Source organism: Cuculus canorus, chromosome 7 (genome assembly GCF_017976375.1).
Source record: "Cuculus canorus isolate bCucCan1 chromosome 7, bCucCan1.pri, whole genome shotgun sequence".
NCBI lineage: Eukaryota > Metazoa > Chordata > Aves > Cuculiformes > Cuculidae > Cuculus > Cuculus canorus.
The window spans coordinates 5,324,635-5,347,117 of NC_071407.1; the positions used below are offsets into that span (position 1 = coordinate 5,324,635).

The following is a 22,483-nucleotide window of genomic DNA, read 5'->3' on the forward strand; positions in this document are numbered from 1 at the left end:
GTCTTAAAGGGGGCTTTTTTTGTTCATTCCGGATTTTTTTTATCGCAGCTTTGACAGTGACAGAAGCACATTCGCGAACAGTGTCTCCGGTAGAGCAGATTCGACGCTCGACAGATTCGATACAGCCTGCTTTTCCCGCCCAGTGGCTTTTTTATTTGTCGGTGGAAGAGATGTGAAAATCAGGCAGGATCCCGATAAAGTGCAAACAAGGCTTCAAGAATTTAAGCAGAGTGATTTTTTTTTTTTTGGCAGGGGGGTGTGGGTGGGTCGTATGAGGGAAGCGGGAAATTGAGCGCCAGCCGTGGTGACGAATCTGCGGCGGCGGCGGATCGCTGCTGCGGCGGTGAACGGTGGAGGAGAGGGGCGAAAGGGGAGAGGGAACTGGGGGGACGGGTGAGGGGGGAGAGAACGATTGAGGAGGGCGGGGAGCGGTCGAGGAGCGGGGAGAAAGAACGACTGAGAAGGGGGGAAAAGGATTGAGGAGGGGGGAGAAGGATCGAGGAGGGAGGAGAGCGGTCAAGGAGGGGGGAGAAGGACTGGGGGGACGGCTGGGGGTGGTTGAGGAAAGGGAAGAACGATTGAGGAGGAGGTGAAGGGGTTGAGGAAGGGGAAGAACGATTGAGGAGGGGGTGAAGGGGTTGAGGAAGGGGAAGAACGATTGAGGAGGCGGGAGAACGGCCTGGGAGAGGAGCCCGCCCGCCCCCCTCGATGCCCGCCTTCGTCGCATGGTGCCTCTCAGCAGCTCAACTTTTCGACCTTTTCCATTAAAATCTTCCTGCTTCAGGACAGCGAGGTGGTGGTCAGGAGAGTGGGGCTGGTTGGGTGCTTCCCAGAGAGATATCCTTTCTGAGAGGGCTAACAGGGAGATGGCTCACCCCGCAAGCCTCTCTGCATCTTACAGACTTGAGTTTTGCTTCACGGGAGTGATTGCAAATATTCAAAGAGCCGCTTGTTAAATTATTTTTGGGATAGGATCCACCATGCTCCTGTCCCATCATGGACTACGTTTTGGTTTGGGGTCCAGTGATGCTCTTTTTAAATGGAGTTCAGATACGTTTCTTCAGGTAGTGAAGAGGGAAGGGAAGGTAAAACATTTTAGTGTAAGGAAAGGTACTTTTGTGAACTGTTCCTTAGAGGAAAGGAGAACATTTCTTGTGTTGCCATGTCTGAAGATGCTTTATTGGAAGAGGACATTTGGGAGTACAAATCCATTAGGAAAGAAAAGCATCAGACTAATTCAGGGAGTGTCTCTACACCCACAAAGAAAGTATGTGATGGGAAGTGCAGGCCAAAAAGAAAGAGAAATAGAAATAAAAAAAATCTGTAGAAAAAACTGAGGCGTTTCAGAAAGAAGAGCAGACATTAAGGCCGAATCAGAATGGAGATCAGTGTAAAGATGACATAAGCGTCCACTCCCAGGAAAGCGCAGGTAGCCTGACGGAACAGAGCTCACAAAATGCAAAGCCTGTTCAGGATGGATACTGTCCGAGCTGCCAGATGCCCTTCTCTTTGCTGTTGGTCCAGACACCTCGATGGCATGTTGCTGAATGTTTGGATTCTCCAGGATCCATTGAAAAAGGTATGAATAGAGAAGAAAAAGCCTTTGGAGGAAAGTTAAAGCCTCCTTACGTAATATTGCTATAACCCTTAGTCTTCGTATTTAGTTCAAAATGGGAGATAGTAGTTGGTTTTGGTTTTAGAATGTTGCTGCTGATAGTTTGTCAGTATTATTTTCATATGAGATTTTTGGAAATCCATCATGAAAATCTCGTATAGGAATCTGACCTCAAAACTTTGTAGAGTAGTGATGAAGATTCATGGCTGTTGATCAAGCTCCAGTTTTAGTAGCTTATTTAAGAAACTGGAGGTGTGTATTTACCATTTTAAAATAATGGAACCTGTTTCAGTTACTAGATCAATACCAGCAAAAAAAGCCCTCCTTCAGTTAAGAGGCTGCTGCTTTTGACACTGAATTTTTTTGTCGTTGGATGTAGATTTTATTGTCCTGTATCCACATTGCTGTGTACTTCGTCTAGTTGTCTATGGATAGTTGGAAGCTGAAATCAATGTTACACTAATTTACTTGAAATATTAGTCCCTGATCCCCTGTGCTTTAGACATTTTATACAGATCTATACATGAACATTCTTGCATCATTACACAACATGGTTTTGTTTTGAGCTCTGTACAAGAGGAATAAAACAGTCTCATTTAAATTGGTAGTTTCATGTGGCAAAATACCATGTCTGAACAGATCCAAGTATGCAACTTACCTTCTTAATACGCCTCATAACATTTGAAAAAAACCAGAAACCATAGAGTCAGGAAATTAGTAAAGGCTGTTTTACATAGTGGAGTCACTTTCCTTTTTATATCTTTGTAACTTTCCTTGAAGTGATTTTAAATTGAGGCAGATGTGTTAACACCTGATTTCCACCTCTCACTTGATTAACAGATGAAAAATCTTTCTGATTGATTCATGCATTTGTGCTTAGGGAACAGCCAAAGATTTTTTTTTTGCTGGCATCTCAATACTGAATACTTTTTTCACATAAGTAAATACAGGACTTTTTTTTTTTTTAATTAAAAATATAATGTGTAACCCAGGAGACAATTTGAAATGGAATTACAGGTTGATTAAGAATCAAGATTTGGTTTGCTTTGAAACATGTCTAACTGACCTTTCCTAGTGCTGCTGCTCTGAGCTCATTGCTTGCATGTGGGACAGTTCTAAACCTGAAGCCATGTGATTACATTAGTATGCATTGAAGCGGGGTTAAGCACCTGTGCTGTTAGAGGGCTGTGTTAATTTGGCATAGTTTTGTATTAGCAGCAGTTTGGTTTCAGGTTGGAAGCATTCTCATTTCTAGCCAGCCCAGGGCAGGAGGTCTTGGCAGCTTGAAAATTACTTTTTACTTGTGCATTCTGTCCTCTAGTAGCTGCATTTGTATGAAAAAGCTTGTGATTTCTATTTTAATAATTATGCCAACTAGATTTGTGAAGATATTAACATTTCTTCTCTGTTTATCTCTTTTCACAGAGTGCCCTGATGGTTTACTTTGCACTTCTACCATTCCATCCCACTACAAGCGTTACAGCCATTTTCTCCTTGCAGCAAGCAGGGCAGGAGATTACCTTGTGAACTCCTCAGCAAACGCTTTGGAGGGGAAGATGACGTGTTCTACTGCTGCAAAGCCCAGTTGTTCCTCAAGTCATGTAGAGGAGGAAGTCTCATGGGATGAGAAACCATCTAATAATGTAAAAAATCTCCTGAATGATGACTCTACACTGATGGCGCAGAGTTCACCGCAAATGAAGTCTCTGAATATAATCGGTGAAAGTACTTCCTCTTTTACAGATGTTCAAGAGCCTCAAAAGACATTTCAGCTTACACAGACCACAGATAATAGTTATGAATTTGAATTTTATGACTTTGCATTCTCTCAAGAAAGTGAAACAGAACAAGATCTGTGTAGTCAGAAAGATAGAAATCAGCCAAGTCTACTACAATCAAAAGCAGACTTCAGTGACTGTGAAATTTCTTATTCTCCTCTGAGTACTGTTGAGGAAAGTGAAGAGGAAACTGAGGAAGAAGAGAAGAAAGTAAAAATTTCACAAAATAGGTTATTGAAAGTCCAGAACCTTGAAGGTGAAGAATCTGATTCTGTGGCATATAAAACATTTGATGGACCTCTCTTACAGCAGAAGCCTCAGTATAAGCATAGTGAAATAGGAAATTTCATAATTAAAAAAAACTACTGTGAGAAAGTAAATACATTGGACCATTTAAGTCATAGCATCAAAGCTGTTTCTCAGAGTCACATGAACAGCAGGTTCTGTAACTCAACAGGTGTAGATAAGCAGCATCAGGAAGAGGTGCTAGCGGGTGGATCCTCTTTTCCGTTTAATTGTGAGGAAGTTAAAGAGTCAGAATTGATTTCCTCTGCTGCTAAAGTAGGTAACACAGAGTCAGAAGATCTTGGTCGTTGTGCTTTGGATTCTGCATATGTGAGTTTTACTGATACATCATCACTGCTTGTCAGAGAAGCTGCTGGATCTCTTTTGAGACAGAAAAGTAAAGTTTTGAGTGACCCGAGTGACATTTTAACTAATACAGACAAAACTACTGCCAATGCAATTCAAAAAACAACTTGTGAGGGGGATTTGCAGTCAGTAGTGGAGAAAGCAGGAAATCTTACTTCAGCTGCTGTGTGCTTTCACAGTCCCATCTCTACAACAGTGTCATCTCTTTCTTCAGCAAGTATGAATGCCAAATTCAGTTCTGCCAAGGAACTCAAACAAATGGACATTGGTGTTTTCTTTGGGTTAAAACCCAAAGTAAAAGAGGAAAGCAAAGGACAGGCTCCTTTGAGTGAAGGAAAGCAGATAACAAGTTCTTTAACTCCCAATGGAAAGAGGCCCAGACAGCAAAAAAGGAAAGCTGAAGGGTCTGTGGAAGATGTAGATGCAGTTACAGAAAGTTTAAGTCAAAACGGAGCCGTTTCAGATGTAAGTTCTGGTCACCAGCGAAGGTGGAGAAAAAAGTTTAAAGAATCACCTACTACAGATGAAGGAACAAGAAAGAAACACTGCCCTTTCTACAAGAAAATACCAGGTGAGAAAGAACTCTTGCTTTTGTAGTCTTTGACTAATTTTGGCTCAAAAGTTGTATTTTTTCACCTAATTTTAGGTTTCAGTATTCTTCACTTTTCATAACCATTCATGCTGTGGCTTATAGTGAATTTTCTTTCCTCCATCTAATTTGATAAAATCTGACATGGGTCCAGATCTCCAAAAGAAGGTGATTGCAGAATTGGAGCCAGCAATGGCTTCATTGATGAAGAACAGTGAAATAGTTCTCTCAGGAAAACTATTTCAAGAACTAACTTTTGCATGTTTTTTCCCAGATTAAGAAAGATAAGGAGTATTGAAAGATGGATCTACTTTCTTAAGTGATTTTGAATACATCCCTTGTTTATATTCACTTCTACTTCCTGTAACTAATATTTTACGTTGCTTCAGTTGTGCCTGGATATGGGGCTGTCAATAGCAATTACTTCCAATTATTAACCAAGTTAAAAAAAATGAGTTTAATTTTGTATTTGAAATTCATGAGTATTAGAAGAATGAAGTACTGCAACTGTGAAAAAGAAATGAAAACCAAGCAGAAGAGTTTAGCTAAGGAAACAGTTTCTCAGAATCTCCTCAAACAATTCCATAAAACATGGAGTGCTGGATTAGTGGCTTGAACAGCTTCAGGTCCCCACTGTTCTGTTTACCACTAAAGGACTGTCTTAGTCATAGGTAAATACTTGAGGAAACCAGATGGAAGTACATTAGTGATTGTACATGCCAAGCTGCTGCTTGAAGACTGACCTTAAGTCTTTGTGAGGTTATACCAGAATCGTGAGTTCCGTGGACTTAGAGAATCTTCCATACCTAATAAATTTAAAGAGCAGACTCCTATGCCTACAATGCAGTGTTAAAGTTGCTTTGTTGTGAGCGATATTTGTTTGGATTTTGTTCTGGATTTTGTTACTACATTTGAAGAGTATTTGACTGTATTTTCTATGTTGCAAATAATGCGTAGTTATCTCCATAGCCCAGTAGAATTCAGCCTTCCTGAAATTTTGAGTTTGGTACCTCTCAAAGACATGGGAATTTTTTTGGTTTGTGATTTTTAACTAGCAAACTCTTGTGGTTTTTTTTGTGTTGCAAATACTTGACATTCTAGCCTCAACTAAGTAGAACTGTTTCTGGTTCTCCTAGAAGGTATGGGAAGTTTGCATAACATAGAATGAACTTATTTCAGTGCTGCTGGATGAATTAGTTGTATGTGCTATTTGGTGGTTTTAAGAAAGTATAACCCAGTGTGAAGACCATTCGACAGTATGTTTTCATTAAAAAAACCCTACATTTGCAGAGAAAAGGGCTGTCTTCTGTATAACTGTAATCTTTATCCAAACAGCGCTTCACTGAAAGCACACAATGGCAAATCAGTCGTGCTTCATTTCAGCAGTTACATTGGAAGACTTAAGATTGCTTTCTTGATAACTAAATGGTAGCATATTTTAAGGGGAATATTAAATGTAAAATAATAGAAATATTGCAGTGTGATTGCAATAGGCATTCTGCTAAGCTGTAGTTACTGGTTTTATTTTGTGTTAGGATGTTGGTGTTAGATTTTAATCTACGTGAACTTTCAAAAATATCAGCTGATAGCAGATAAATATGTTTTATTTGCTTAACCAGTTGCCATCTGCATAAGATAGGAGCTCAAAAACAGGTGTGGACACTTTTTTTGTTTTAATAAACAGGAATCTTTTTTACAACTGACTCATAAGCATGCCATGCTCATCTTTAAATGGCTTCTTCAACTGTATGCAGTGTAAGTGTATTCCATTTTAATTTGGAAGAAAGAAAGAAAGAAAAAGGAACAAAAGGAACGTCTAATTATAAACTAGTTCTGAACTGTGCACGTTTACTGATTAGCTTCTCTTCCCTTTTGTTGTAGGAACTGGTTTTACAGTTGATGCCTTCCAGTATGGAGAAATTGAAGGCTGCACAGCTTATTTCCTTACTCATTTTCACTCTGATCACTATTGTGGGCTAACAAAAAACTTCACATTTCCAATCTACTGTAATAAGGTAAGGTTTTTCAAGATTACTGGATATTATCAAATCTGTTTCCAACCGTATACTGATGCAGATGCACTTTTATACTGGTGAAAGTAAATAGAAGTTCCATTGGTTGGTCAGTGAGGCACAGTGGATGTATCTATAGGGGAATCTGTGTTTCTCTTGTAAGAAATTTGATTTGACTGATTAGACCACCAATGAAGGGTTTAAAAGGATCTTTAGAGGTCATAGAGTCTGATCTCCTGTGCAGTGCAGGTCTAGCTTTCAAGTTAGATCAGACTGCAGAGAACCTGGGTTGGTCAGATTTTGAAAACAGGACAGGTTCCACTACATCTCCTCACAGCCTGCTGCATGCTTACCCACTCTGAGGTAATTTCCTAATATACAATTGAAATGTCCCTTTTTGCGACTTTAGACTAGCTTATTGTTTTTGTGTGCATCATAGAGAAGGTTTCATCTTCTCTCTAACTATTCAAGTGAGGGAGGTATGAAATGAGATTCCACTTAGGCCATCTTTTCTCAGCACTAAGTAAATAGAATTGTTTTAGCCTAGTCCTGTGCATTCTGTGCTGCAGGCTGCTGAATGGCCAAGACTGCAGTCAGCTTTCATACAGCCAACCAGCTCTTCTTTACCCATAACGTGGTAGGGCACCTTACCTCATCAACCCATCCAGAACTGGCATCAGAAAACGTATTTCTGAATGACTCTGGGAATCTCCTGGAATGCTTGTGTCCCATGTTCTCCTTCCAGCAGGTGTTGGAGTGGCAGTCCTCCATGATATGATCTGGAGCCTATGACTTGGAAATTTTTTGAGTTGTTTTAAGAAGGCTTTAACCACCTCCTGTTCTTGAAAGTCTGTAACAAATGCTATTCCCCTTCTCTGATCCAAATCCATAACCTGTTGACAAGCTTTTAAAAGTTTGCTTTTTTTAAAACAGCTTTTTTCCAGTTTGTTTTTTTAAGGGGTGAAATGCTACTGAAAGGCTTGTTTATACGCAGAATCTCATAGTTTCTCATAGCTTCTCTCTAATCCAGACAGTCTGGCTTTGAGAACCTTTTTTTCTAAAATAAACAAAGGCTTTTTTTTTTTAGATTTTTGTTCATATTCCATATTAAATCCCCCTGTTACAGATAACTGGCAACCTGGTGAAGAGCAAACTTCGAGTCAAAGAGCAGTACATCCACGTGCTGCCGATGGACACAGAATGTGTAGTGAATGGGATCAAGGTGCTGTTGCTCGATGCCAATCAGTATGTATCATTGCATTAGTTGTGAAATGTTTGTATGTATAGAATATTAAAGATAAATAACTGTGCAGATGCATTTCATGTTTTCATGAGTTTTAGGTGTCAGGGGATCTGAAACAATAAGGGTGAAAACACTTTATGTTCCTGAGTTGGCTTAGTACCAGGCATTTTCACTTCAGAAGTGAATTAGGCATGTAGGAGTCTTAATATCTTGCAGATAGTTATTTTTCGCAATCAGCAAGTTATTTTTGAAAATGAAACCTAGGTTTTTTTTGTAATTTTAGCGATACTTTTTTTTTGTTGTTGTAATGAGTACATGGTGTTAACCACACATAGCGCAGTAATTTTGAAACTTGTGGAGAAGTTTATTTTTTTTTTCTACTGGTCTGTTCACTTCAGTTTTTGGTATGCAGTTGGGAGCACCCTAGATGCGATTATCAAATGTGCTAGATTTCTGTAGCTTCAACTAAAGACAGTGAAATCTTCAGCTAAAGAAAAATGAAGTATTTTGGATCTCAGGACAGGCCAAACCTAGCCAACATTTTGAAAACTGAACTTTAAAGAAAAGCCTGTTGAAATGTGCAACAAGACTTCCCATGGCAATGAGGTCGGAACTGGGTGATCTCTAAGGTTCTTTCCAACCCAAACCATTCCATGCGTCTGACTGGACTCAGTGATAAAGGGTGAGGTTTTTGTCCAGCATTACACAGGCACTGTGTGGTAATGCTGGACTTCCGCACCACCTGACTTCCAGGCCTGTGCTCTTGCCATTCTGCCTCTTGGTACCTTATTTGGCTGTGGGCTAAAGGAAAAGTCCTTTCCCTCAAGTATATATTGAAACGCAGCGCTGTGTCACAGCTGGTTTGAATATTACTTATCTTAGGATGTGTTTATAGTTGGAGAGATAAGATTCCATTAAGTCCTTCGAGAACCCTTTCTGGGAATGAAGGAAGCCTTATTGCTTATGTAATTTGGCCACTTCTCATTTTTCCTGTTTGTCTTACTGATCCCCTGCTTCAGTTTAAAGGGAATATAAACTCTAGATACAAAGTTCAACGTTTTGGAGAGTTCACCCATTCTGTCATTTTAGCTGTGATTCATGGCAGTTTTTCCTTTTTAGAGATTTCTTCTACTCTTTGCAGATGATTCATGCCCGAAATAGTCCCAATCTGCTTTTCCAGTCTGAGCTCTTGCCCTTCAGACAGCTTTGGTGAGGAACTGCAGAATGTGCAATGGATTTGCTCTGGCCAATAAGAGACTTGTATTCATGACCAGGGAATTCTGGATGGAGGATAATTTTCAAAATCTGCAAATAGAATTTGAAAGGAAATGCTTCAGTAAGTCCTGCAGGAATGAAAATGCATCTGCAATAATACAATCCTGATTCTCCTGAATAAGTACACTGCTTCTCTTTGGTGTGCTGCTTCCCCTTTAAATCAAGTGATAGCACCTCAGTGCAACTGAGGCAGCGTCTTTAAGAAGATAGAGCATCCCAAAAAGGCAATTAATACTTCATTACTCTACTGTTGGTGTGTTTTTTTTCTTCCCTGTATCTCAGCTGAGAACTCAAGTGTAGCTTATCTATGGCCATAAAGTTAGCTTCAGAGTTCCTTTAGGAATCAGAATTTCTATCTGAATTAGGTTGCGCAGTAGGTGTGAATTAAAATGCTGCTCGACCGACTTCCCTGCTGCTGCAGGGTGGTGTATCTCCTAAGGCAGTTTGTCAGTATAAAAAACTAACATAATTTGTAAATGTTTTTTTTGTTTGTGTGTTTCAGTTGCCCAGGTGCATCAATGATACTTTTCTGTCTGCCCAGTGGAGCTGTTATTCTGCACACAGGAGACTTCAGGGCAGATCCTTCCATGGAGCGCTACCCTGCTTTAGTTGGTCAACAAGTCCATACCCTTTACCTTGATACCACGTAAGTTGTCTAATTGTTGGGTTTTTTTCAATATAACCCTCTTTTCAGTTTTGTCAGACTTTGTGTGAACCAAGTAGATATAAGTATAAATGACATTACCATTTTAACACTTCCTAGTTCTGTTTAGTGCTGAATAAAATCAGGTATTTATTGAAAGTCCGTGTATGTCTAGCTTGTTCATCTGTTATGCTGTTACGTGATGGAATATAAGTGGGTAGTGGAGAAAATACTTAAGTATCAGCTGAGATGGCCTTGCTATTTTTAAGTGATATTAAATTCTGAGTGCCCAAATTCATATATTGAGTGTTCGGCTCTTAAACAAGAAGTTCATGGACACTAGTTTTATGTGAATCCAACTCTATTATGAAAAGGGGCACAGGGAAATTCAGAGAATGAAAGAATGCCAAATGGTTAAATTGGTTGTCCAGGTTTTCATTAGACCTTTCTCTGACTCATGTATATAAAATTGTTTTTCTGTGTATGATGACTAATGCCCAGCTGCAGTCTTTTATTTCTGTTCCATATGTTTCTGCGAATGAATAATGCCTTATGTTATGGTTTGTGTGCATGACAAAAAATAGACATAAGGATGTAATTAGGACATGATACAAATATCTAGCTTGAAAGAGCACTTCGTATTTATAGAGGAAAAACCTGCAGAATTGTCAGCGTCAGACAAGAAAGTAGTTTCAGACTGATATACTCCCGTGTAAATTTTGTTGCAACAATTTCATCTGGGCACCTCAGTGTTTTTAATAAATAGATTGCAAGTAGACTGAAATTATATAGAAGGATAAAATTGTTCATTACTTTGTTATTGTATGGAGGAATGCCCCAAAGATGATCAGAAGACTGGAGCACCTCTGCTATGAGGACAGGTTGAGACAGTTGCAGTTGTTCAGCCTGGAGAAGAGAAGGCTCTGGGGAGACCTTAGAGCAACTTCCAGTACCTGATGGGGTTCCAAAAGAAAGTTGAGGAGGGGCTTTTTGCAAGGGCATATAATGATAGGACGAGAGGGAATGGCTTCAAATTGGAAGGGGGAAGATTTAGATTATAAATTAGGAAGAAATTCTTCCCAATAAGGGTAGTGAGGCACTGGCATAGGTTGGCCAGGGATGTTCAGGCCAGGTTGGATGGGGCCTTGGACAGCCTAGTCCAGTGGGAGGTGTCCTTGCGCATGGCAGGGGGTTGGAACTGGGCGGGCTTTGAAGTCCCATTCCAACCAACCAAGTTCCAACCCAACCCTTTCTATGCATGCAGTTTTGAGGGACTTCTTGGTAAATTCAGTTGTTTCCTATCTTGTGTAATGATGTGGTGTCTCTTTTTTCCATGCCCTAGATACTGTAGTCCTGAATACACTTTTCCCTCTCAACAAGAGGTTATCCAGTTTGCTGTCAATACTGCCTTTGAGACAGTGACCTTAAACCCACGTACTCTAGTTGTCTGTGGCACCTATTCTATTGGAAAAGAAAAAGTCTTTTTAGGTATGTAAAATAAGTATACTGGATAAAAAAATAAATAAACATGTAAGTCAATGTTAAAAGGCCTTTTTTTTTTTTCATGATATAAAGGGTTGGTTAGTCTTGATGGTTAGATAATGGGTAAAGAAAATATGTTTAATAATCTGACTGCTAGTTTTCTAATCAGTAAGTTTTAACTTTTTGAAAGAAATATTTTTCTGCCACTTTTACAAACACCCCAAATATTCAGAAGGCCAATTTGGATCCTAAACAATGAACCAATGTAATTGACTGTGGTGAGAAAATTGCTAACAGCAATTAAAAAAAAAAAAAGTCTTTGACATTTTTGGTGTTAATAATTTTATGTTGTCAAGAAACAGTAAAAGGATATAATTATTATTAAACTTTGTTTTGCCAGCAGTTTTTCTTCCCAGGTTTATATTACATGTTTTCCTAAATATTTATAGTAAACAGTTTTAATTAAATCAATTTTAACAAAGCATTCCCCAGACTAAAATGCATCTTTTCTACTTAATGAAAATCTTGTGTGCTGTGCTTCACTCAGTCACAGCATTAGGATTGGCCAAATGTACGTTCTATAGCAGTCAGCTGTGTGCCATTTGGGCTTCTGAGTATGTTTAAAGTCATCAACACAAGGCTTAGTTTCACTGAGATTGTCTGTCTAAGGTGGGCTGTTTGTTACTCATTCCAAAATCTACACATTTCTGACATCTTTGAAATAAACACCAGTTCATCTCAGTAACATTGTAGCAGAGAAATATGACTTGAAACTTATAAAAGTACTTCTGTTCTCCTTCTTTTCCAATTGTCATACACAATTCTGCTGCTACAGTGTAGGAGCCAGAGTTTTTTAACAGGTATTACAGGTTTCTCTTCTTATTCAAATACAGAACACTGTATCCTGCTGAATATGGATTTTTCAACAGCTAAAATGATCCAGTGCAATAATTAGGAATATCTCCAAAACAAGCAAAAAAAATTAACTCATCATTTTCTTTATCTGTTTTCTTCCCAATTAATCCTAAAGCAATTGCTGAAGTTCTAGGCTCCAAAGCAAGTATGTCCCGTGATAAGTACAAAACACTGCAGTGCTTGGAGTCAACAGCTGTTAATTCCCTCATCAGTGTGGACTGGGGTGGTACTTTGCTTCATGTTCTTCCTATGATGCAAATTAATTTTAAGGTAAGTTCAGAAAATAAACTGTTGATTAACCTGCTGGCTACTCTTAATCTTGGCTCCTCCCAGCCTGTGTTGTGTTTGGGGCTTTTTAACCTCTTGTCAGATCGTATTCATTTAGTAGAGTTTTGACATGTAGTAGTACTACATTGAAAACAAAATGCAATTAAACATTAATAACTGTCTCCAAACATGATGCACAGAAAGTGTAATTTCACTTCAGTGCTGTGCTTGTACAAGATAAGATGAGATTTGTTCAAAGGCTTGTTCCTTGCAGGCCTTTTTGAAGTCAATTTATGTAATGACTGCAGGATCTGTCCCGTTAGCAATTAATGTATTGTGACATGGGAGTCCCTGTTTCCAGCTTGTCTTTTACTTGGTATGGGGAGGGAAGAAGACTAAAAGGGTTTTCTACTTGTGAGCCTCTGTCTTGAGGCAGCCCATGGACGTGGCCAGCTTCAGTCTGGTGTTTGATAAAAAGGAAATAGGGTTCTCCGTGTTCCTCTCAATTCATTTTCCATGTATTTATATTCATATTTTCATCTTTCAAAGCAATATTCTCTTTCCCTCTGTGCTGATTTCCATGGAGATAAGAATACTTCAAAATCAATGAAGACTCGCGTATAAACAAACACACACGTTGAATGAATTGAAGGACACCTCATATATATGCACGCTTTAGTTTTTCCACACAATCTTTGCAAATATTTGTAGCAAAAGCAAGTAAACCAGTTTGTTTTAAGACATTGTTACATCTAAGTTGACTTCAAATGAACACAGCAGTTGAGATTTGAGACAGTGGGTTTCTGTCGTTGAGAGTTTTGGTGGGAATTTCCTACAGAAGGTGACCGATTCCTGGAGGGAAAGTTTTTTTTTCTAAATAGACTGCAAAATGCAGAATGTTGTTAAGGCAAAGACACAGGCTTTAGATTAAAAGTAACCTGGAAGACAGAGGAAAAACAGTGGCTGCTTATGCCTTACAGACTTGGATTCATTTTCCTGCTTTGCTTCAAGTCTGCTGTGCCATCTCAAGCACATCCTTCAGAGCAAGATGGTATTTAGCGGCAGGACCAGTAAGGTCAGAGTTGACCTAAAAAGGAGAAAAAGGGGCTATATGATTTGGAAGGGAGCAGCAGGAGATGCAACTTAATATCTTCGTGTTTTAATGTTGTTCTATAATCTTTTTCCACGGTGGGGCACAAAATGAGTAATGGAAATGTGTACAGATTTATTTTTAATGTGTTGTATTGTCTTGAACAGCAATATATTTTGATTTCTTCTGCAAATTTTGGGTTGTTATGCAATTCTGCTGTCATGTGTCCCAGCCTGTATGGCGTATTCGCATAGCTGGACTTTCAGGCAGAGCATGTGTTTATCCCACAAGGATGTCTAGACAGCCCTGCTTCTTGGAGAGAGGCAGTTGTGTCATGTGCAGGGTCTCATCTCTGAGAACAGGAGGTCCCAGACAGGTCTACATCTTGTCAGAAGGGATACCTGGATCCTGGAAAAGGCCAGCAAAGATTAATGGCACAGTGATCTAGTGGCCAAGAGTCCTGGTGTGACTGGCACAGCCCTCTGTACTGGGTCTTTGACATCAGGTGCCAAGTTATTGGAATGTGTTATAGGAATTACTAACTCCATCATTAGTAATTTTGTATCTGTGTAAGCTAGGCGTGCTGGCAGGACTTCCAGGAGAGCGCTAAACATCCAGTGAGGCCAGTAGCTAGATGAATGCCCAGGTGGAATGCAGGATGAGTAAACTATGGAGAATGTTAAATGCTTAAAGATGAGTCCAGATGACCATTTACCTTATTTCTGCTCCAGCAGCATCAGTAAACATGAACTCAGAAAAGACTATTTTTCAGCATAAAATATCTGATCACTTGTAATCCGTTCTAGTTGAAGAATGATGAACGATATCATCCTGTTTTTACAGACCATGTAAATGTTGATGCCATCATCTCCAGTTGCATGGGTTTGTCTTGTGCTGGATTATACAGGTTTAGTCCTGAATTACCGGATCACTGCTGGGAAAGCCAGAGTTTGTATAGTGGTCCTCATCACTAAACGCAAATGCCTTCATCGCCTTCTGGGTCTCCTTCCTTTTCTGTTTTATTTGATCCCTAGCCCTACAGAAAGACACAATCCCCCTTGTTAATTTGGGCTAATTTCCTGCTTGTGTAGTTTCAGCTGCAAACCTACAAATCCATGAAATCCTTATGGGAGTGTTCACAGTCCAAAGCTCAGATTTGGTCTGGATTTAATAAATTGAGTGCATCTGTGGTCTTGTACATCAGTGGCATTTTTAGTAGAATGCAAATAGCCAAACCCAGTATCTCCTGGAAGCCCCCGTTTTATATTCACCCTCCCCCTCCATTATGCTTTTACTAATACAAAAATACCAAACCTGCATGGGCTTCAGGCTGGATAGTTCCGAGAACCGTGTGCATGATTCTTCTTCTTTTTGTTATGGAAAAACTTCTCCAGTCTGTTCTAGATAAAGAACAAAAAAAAGCCACTTAAGCTACCTGTGCTTACCACAACTAAAGCCTAGTCTGCAGTAACTGTTGATAAAACCATACCTACCCTAGGAAAGCTTTCATGTTTCCGCAGCTGCCAGCTCCCAAGACTAAATCTGAATGCCCACAGCTTTCCTTTCTGCCAGAGCGGAAAGGAAGTGAGCGCATGGTTTTGAGATGCTCTTGCATATACTTCCTTGTTCACAGGCTTTCTGCTGTGATCGGAGGAGTTCTTTTTCCTGATCATTGAGATTCCAGATGGCTGGGAAATGTGATAATATTTTTAAAATAACATTGATGCTTTTTTGAGTGCATATTTAGGAATTCCAGAAGTATTTTTGCAGTCTCTGTGTTGTGAATATTTTCTCCTTTTGGTGGCATTGTCCAGCTGTTTAATTCCAATTTTGAATTTGCTTTTCACCCTGTTGATTTTTAGAAAAGTACAGAAACCTCTCTCTCTTTCCCCATGTTACCAGAGTTTAAAGATGTAACATTGATACCTGCTGCCTAGAACTGAAGCAAACAAAAATGAATAGTGGCCATAATTGTGTTAAATCCACTATGAAAACCAGGTGGATTAGGGAATGTTTTTAGACAGTTTGAAAGATGATCTTTGCAAACCCACAGCATCCTCAGAATGTGTACTGCAAGCCCAGATTCTCACTTGACCAAAGGCTTGGTGACAATAATGTGTGGTGCATTTCCCATTTCTGCTTGAGCTGTCTTTGTCAAGACAAGCAGGTTTCTACACAGGTGCAGGCACAGTGACTTTTTCCATCACTTTTTATCTTCAAATGTGTGTTTGAATATTGAATTCTATATCTGCATCAGGAGTTGAGTCACTGTCCCGAAAATCTGTTGAAGAAACAAGTTCAAATTTGAGAAGAAAGCATCTGTTTTCTGCTTTATAAATTTATATCATCTTGATCTGTAGCTAGGATGAAAGCATTCCCTTTTTTACTATTGAATACCTGGCCAGGTATCAGCAGACTTGATATATTTTGTCTAGGCCTTACGACTGCCCCCTTGTAAAGAACCAGAACTTGACATGGCTTTGGCTAAGGTGTGTGAAGTCTGAAAGGTAAAACTAGAAAGAATGAGCCAGAGGGGAACAGGGGCAGTGAAAATAGAGTGGCAGAGGAATGTTTTTCGTGTTGTTGTATTGCTGTGGGCCTGGGTGGGGTTCTCCTTTTCATTGTTTTTTCTATGCGTAGCTCTGGCTTACTTGAGTTTTTTATTCAGTTATCAGACTTCAGGTACTGCCTGGGGTAGAAGAGAGATGACATGCTCTAAATTGACGTTCTGGATATTCTCAGTGGATAAAATTTACAAAAGTCTAAAATAATCCACAACTTATAATTTTTATATCAGTGTTGGGTTTTTATTAATTAAAGTATTTATAAAACTAAAGCATGAATTACTGCAATATTACAAGTGTGCTTGATAAAGATGTGGTACTGTACTGCAATACTTGGATTAATTCAGTGAAGGACAAGGATTGCTGTGTGTGCTGATGAATCACAGGATTATAGAATTGCTTGGTTGGAAAAGACCGTTGAGATGATCAAGTCCAACCATACCTGTCTGCTATTAAACCAGATCCCTGAGCACCTCGTCTACCTTTTTAAACACCTTCAGGGATAGTTACTCCACCAGTTCCCTGGACAGCCTCTGCCAGTGCCCAACAACCCTTTCAGTCAAGAAATTTTTCCTAATGTCTAATCTGAACCTCTCCAGGTACAACTTGAAGACATTTCCTCCTGCCCCTTGGGAGAATTGACCCAACCCCCTCCTCGCTCCAACCTCCTTTCAGGCAGTTGTAGAGAGTGATAAGGTCTCCCCTCGGCCTCCTTTTCTCCAGGCTAAACAACTGCAGTTCCCTCAGCTGCTCCTCAATGCGCTTCTTCTCCAGCCCCTTCCCCAGCTTTGTTGCCCTTCTCTGGACACGCTCCAGCCCCTCAGTGTCCTTGTAGTGAGTGGCCCAAAACCGAACACAGGATTCAAGGTGCGGCCTCACCTGTGCTGAGTACAGGGGCACAATCGCTGTGCTGTTGGTGAATAAGGCAAACGAGTTTAAATAGTGGTAGGGCCGATTGTAAATCAACTATTTAATCGTGTTTGAGTCTCCTCATACCTTATGGTATGAGATCGAATCCATTTGCGTGCGCTGCTGACTTTAGTGACAGGCTGTGATGGTGACTGAAGGAGGCTGATTTAGCAATGAAATATATTTTCTATTTTCAAGGGATGGAGGTTTGGAACAGTGTTGGCTAAAGCAATAAAAGAAGACAATGGAATGTGTGTTTAGAGCAGACTTGTTATAAATACACGCTGTAGTAATTTGTTTTGTGAAATGAGACCATCTTTTCTAAACTGCATGCATGATTCTTTTGCAACAAGTGATGTTTTGTAACAGTCAGAAATCAAATATAAATATACAGTGGAAGATTTCCAGAGAGCTGAGGTCTCAGGTCTGTGCTCCTCTTTTATGTTGCTTAGCTCAGTAGTGTCTCATTCTAGCACTGTGAGATTTTTCAAAAGTGCTTGTTATTGAAATGCACAAATAATTTTTGATGAGATTGAAATTGTATCCTTAATGTGAAAGTTGCACACTTGACTTAGAACAAAATTTGAAAGACTATCAGCATTGGTTAATGTAATAATGGTTGTATTTGAAGTACTGTTTAGATTTCATTAAAGGGACCAATTACATAAATTGTTACCTTAAGCTATGTTAATCTTCCCAAAATGAAGTGTGAAGGAGAATTACACTGCTTATGTCTTTAATCTAGTAAGGGCTGAATGTTTGCCGTGTATTAAGAACCATGGCAGCTGGCCATAATTCCTGTTGCTGAATGAAACGTGTGTTGTGGTAGGGGTTTTTTGATGTTCTCTCTGTGCCTTGTTTGTAGGATTCTGTGTGTTGCTCTTGAAGGTGCTACTGAAGGTAGCAGTGTAACAGGCAGCTTTCCACTTCCTTGCTTAACATTTTGCAAGCGTCTGATGGTTTAGTTAGCGTGCTGTCACAGCCTATCCCCCACTTCCACCTGTTTTTAATCAGGTTTTATTTTGTATTCCTCTTCCTGCTGCTGATACAAAGTTTTTTATTTTCAGTTCTCTAATCTTGTAAGGCTTTCAGATGGGGAATGTAAGATTTTATACAGGGCACATGAAATTGATTTTCTATTTTTGGTTTAAAATAATACTGACTTCGCTTTGTCCAGGAATACAATTGTACATTCCTTATACTTCCCTTTCATCCTTTTCCCGATACTAGCTTAAACAGCACTGAAGGCTAACTTAGGCAACTTGGAAACTTATTCAAGTTAATCTTATTCAGAGTGAAGAGATGGGAGGTCGTTTCCTTCTGGTCACGAACGGAGGTGTGATAAAGCATGGCTTAGTGCTCAGAGCAGTACTGAACTCATGTACTGGCTTGCTGCGAGTTTTTGGGTAGTTCTTTTTATCCCTAAGCGCTTCTGGGCATAAGCAGATGTCAGGGTATCAGTGGTGCTTTAACCAGATGATTTTGCACTGAAGGCAGCTCTCACCATCTTTTACCACCACTCAGCTTTGAGAGTGCTGACCTTCTCCAGCTGAGAGGAGGAAATCAATGACTTCGGGCACAAGATCTATAAGATGATGTGATGATGCCTTATGTGTTCTGATCTGTAATGTGTAGCTGTTCTGTGCTTATTCAGATGAAGTACTTGAGATCCTAAGGTAAAAGGTGCTCTGAAATGTGAAGGTTTATCATCAATACCTACAAGGCAGATGGTATTTAAAGTATAAAATTTCATATCAAAATATGAAAAAAAAATTTAGTCTGAGGTTTATCATGAAATCTCCAACTTTTAGACTAATGAGCTGTTTATTAGGATTCAGAACATGCTGTATTCTTTTCACAGGGCTTGCAAGATCACTTGAATAAGTTTTCTGAACATTTTGATCAAGTTCTGGCTTTCAGACCTACTGGGTGGACGTATTCTGATTCATGCCTGTCTCTGGTGGACATCAAACCCCAGACAAGAGGAAAGATCACCATATATGGTATGAGTGTGGTAAAGATTCCTTGCATTTAATTTTGCAGAGATGCTTTTTATATTTTTATTCTGGAAACTCCTACTGTTCATTGTAACAATGCTTCACTAATAACTCATGGAGAATCTGAACATATGGATCTATCCAGGAGACATCTGTGAACTGAGTAACCAAGTGTAAATGCAGATTTTTGCATATATTCTACTTTTGTCCTCTTCTTGCAAATAAAGGCTTTTATCTGATATATGTAAAGACTTCAGGGGTGAAATCTTGGCCTGACTGATGCTGGGGGGCAGTGCAGTTCTAGAGCCAAGGTTTCACTCCATACCTCAGTCATTTGAGAGGCTGTGGGTCTTCCTCTCAGTTCTTATTGATGGGTGGATTTGAAACTCTTACAATTTTGACATTCATTTATCTGAATGCTTGGTGTTACTCAGTTTGCACTGATTTAGTAACTTAATGCAAGGTAATTTTTCCAGTAGTAAAATCTGGGATTTTGTTTTACCTTAGCTATGAACTTTAGATCTCCAATATGAATTTTAAAAAAAAAATTATTTAAACTCTTTCTTAGCTGGAAGACTTGAAAAAAAAAAAAGTTTTTTTGGCAAAAACCTAATAGACTGACAGATTTCTGTGATTTGTTTTGTTTCAGGGATTCCTTACAGTGAACACAGCAGTTACCTGGAAATGAAGCGTTTTGTTCAATGGTTGAAGCCACAGAAGATCATCCCCACTGTCAATGTTGGTGACTGGCGAGCTAGAAGCTTGATGGAGAAGCATTTTAGAGACTGGATGATTGAGGGCAGTAGGCATAAATAAATGTAAGGAAGAATGTGTATTTCAAAGGAGGTAGGCTGGAATGGGATTTGGGAGTTGATGTGAGTTTTATTTAACTCCTTTTTCCATGGAGCTTTCTTTAGGGAGGACTAAGCTGCCATTCTCCTGAGAAACCTAAATTTAAAAAAAAAATATAGGCACTTTACTTTCTCGTGTTCCTGCTACTTATTTTTCCCATAACTTAATAACTTGTTTAAAAACTTGTATTTTGGGTTATTTTTATCTTACTCCTTTTTCCTGCTTCTTATTTTAACTCAGATTATGGAGATGCCCAGATTTATATTGCTGGGGGAAAACTGTCTCCAGGATAACCATATCTGAAAAGAAGTTATTGTAATAAACAAGATGATATTAATCTGGTGAAACATACTGTCAATTCTGGCTTCAGAGAAGCTTTTTTTCTTGAGGCAGAACTGGCTATTGTGAGTTAAATCTTGCCAACAAAATTTATCTCGTAAATGAGGGTTGGCTCAGGCTCTTGCACCACGCTTACTCTGGAAAATGATTGTTGTAAAAGACATTGCTACCTATGTTCAGCTCAAGATTTTCTGGTTTTTATTGTTTTTAAATAAAGAACCTACATGAATCCTTTCTAAGTTAGAGCAAAATGCATTTCTTTTCAGTACTGTAGCGGCTAATCTGAGAAACCGATCAGTAATGTCTTTGGTGAACGTTCTGTGTCTGTTGATTGCGCAAGATCGCGTCTGCGTGCTGGTAGTGCAAATTCTCAGCACATGGTCGAAGAACAGAAGTAGTTCCACTCCACGTAGCCTTCTACAATGCATTTTTAGGGTTGTGTATGCTGGCTTGTTACTTGAACTCTGGAAAAACAAGAAAGGCAAATATTAGTACTGGCAGCAGTAAGGTAAGTTTTTCTTTGCAATTTTTCCCCTCAATCCTACCGGATTATCAGTGCTGCTTTTTCTGTATCTGCTGGTTATTTATGACACTGAAGTATGTGGTTGCATGCAAGCGCACTAGTATGATTTTAAGTACTAAAATAAAAAGCATTCCAAACTTCCAGGACTTAAAAAAGTTGCATCATGCATGAAGAGTCATCTCTAAACCCCCCCAGAATAGCACATCTGAAATCTTCAATGCCACTCTTTGTTGGGAAGACATTTCTTGGTGAAGTTTGATGATCAGCCTAAATACAAACAGAACCTTATCTTTCAGTGACGACCTCTGACACAGTCACTTTGCTTTGTTTCTGTCTTCTGAGAGAAATAACTGCAAAACTCTGATAGAAATAAGTTCATGCCTAGGATTCCACTCCTGTTCGGAGGAGGTGTCTTTTACAGCCCTTGCAGATACCAAACCTGAATTAATTCCTTGTACAAGTTGGAGCAAATTTGGGGATTCTGTTTGGCAGGCAAATGCTTCTCACAGTTGAGTCATTAAGGAATTATGCACCCTTTTTTGGCCTTCCTACTCTTTTTTCCTGACTAATTTTGCAGCTGGAGGAAGCACCCCAAAGTAAAAATCGTAATCGTAACTCTTGACAGCCTATTGTTTCCATAGTTGCGTTTTCAAGAGAAGTACCCCTACTGGGGGCAAATATGCGTGTGGGCCCTCACCATGCTGATTCCATCAGGTTTGGGTTTCCATCAGCCTGTGTGCAAGAGGTAATGGAACCAAAATAATCCAGCTTTCAGCGCAGCTGATGGGTGCGAGACACCTGCTGCGTCTCTGTGATGCTTTCTTGCTATCAGTACCTACCCTGCTACTCAGAATGAAGGGTTGGGGGTTTTCATTCTTTTAAAAGCAAATTTATTTCTGAAACTAACCACAAAAATGATCTATCTTGGAAGCCCCTGACACTGGCATCTGCTGGACTGACCTGGTTAATCCTGCCCTGATTTGGAACAGATGGCGACAGGCTCACTTCAGTCAGCGAAGCTTTTGTGCAGGGTTTCTTTTTTGTCTCTGTGCTGTGGTCTGTTTCCAGTTGCTTGCTCTGCTGTAGGTATTTCTGTGTCAGCCTGCTGGTTGCTTTCATTCCTCCCTCTTTCTGTTTTGTATTTGCACTCCTACCAGCTGTTTTTTGTGGGTAGACTCAAATTCTACACCATTTCATCCATATTCATAGGATCAGAATCATTTAGATTGGAAAAGACCTCTTAACATTCAAACTGTCAGCACACCTACTAAACTATGTTCCAAAGTACCATGTCTACATGTCTTTTTAACACCGCTGGAGAAGGAGGCTCCACCACTGCCCTGGGCACCCTGTTCCAATGCTTCACCACTCTTAAAAGGAGTTTTCCCTAATATCCAATCTGAACATCCCCTGGCACAGCTTGAGGCCATTTCCTCTTGTCTTTTTACTTGGGAGAAGAGAGCAGCAACCACCTTTCTATCACCTCCTTTCAGAGAGCTGTATAGAGCAATGAGGTCTCCCCTCAGCCTCCTCCAGGCTAAACAATCCCAGTTAACAATCCCAGTTCCCTCAGCCGTTCCTCATAAAACTTGTTCTCCAGCCCCTTCACCAGTTTTGTTGCTCTTCTCTGGACACGCTCCAGCCGCTCAATGTCCTTTTTGTTGTGAGGTGCCCAAAACTGAAGACAAGATTTGCGGTGTGACCTCACCGGTGCCAAATACAGGGGGACAATCACTTCC

General features: G+C 39.8%; 1 protein-coding gene across 1 annotated transcript; it reads left to right on the forward strand.

The window, feature by feature from the left end:
- Positions 1-562: 562 nt before the first annotated feature.
- On the forward strand, positions 563-20,835 carry DCLRE1A (DNA cross-link repair 1A). Its single transcript, XM_009570575.2, is given in 10 exon segments — positions 563-1,310; positions 1,313-1,579; positions 3,041-4,615; positions 6,515-6,648; positions 7,772-7,890; positions 9,666-9,809; positions 11,149-11,294; positions 12,319-12,473; positions 18,895-19,036; positions 19,680-20,835. Coding segments are annotated over 10 exon segments (2,997 nt in total). The 5' UTR covers positions 563-1,162; the 3' UTR covers positions 19,847-20,835.
- The last annotated feature ends 1,648 nt before the right edge of the window (positions 20,836-22,483 follow it).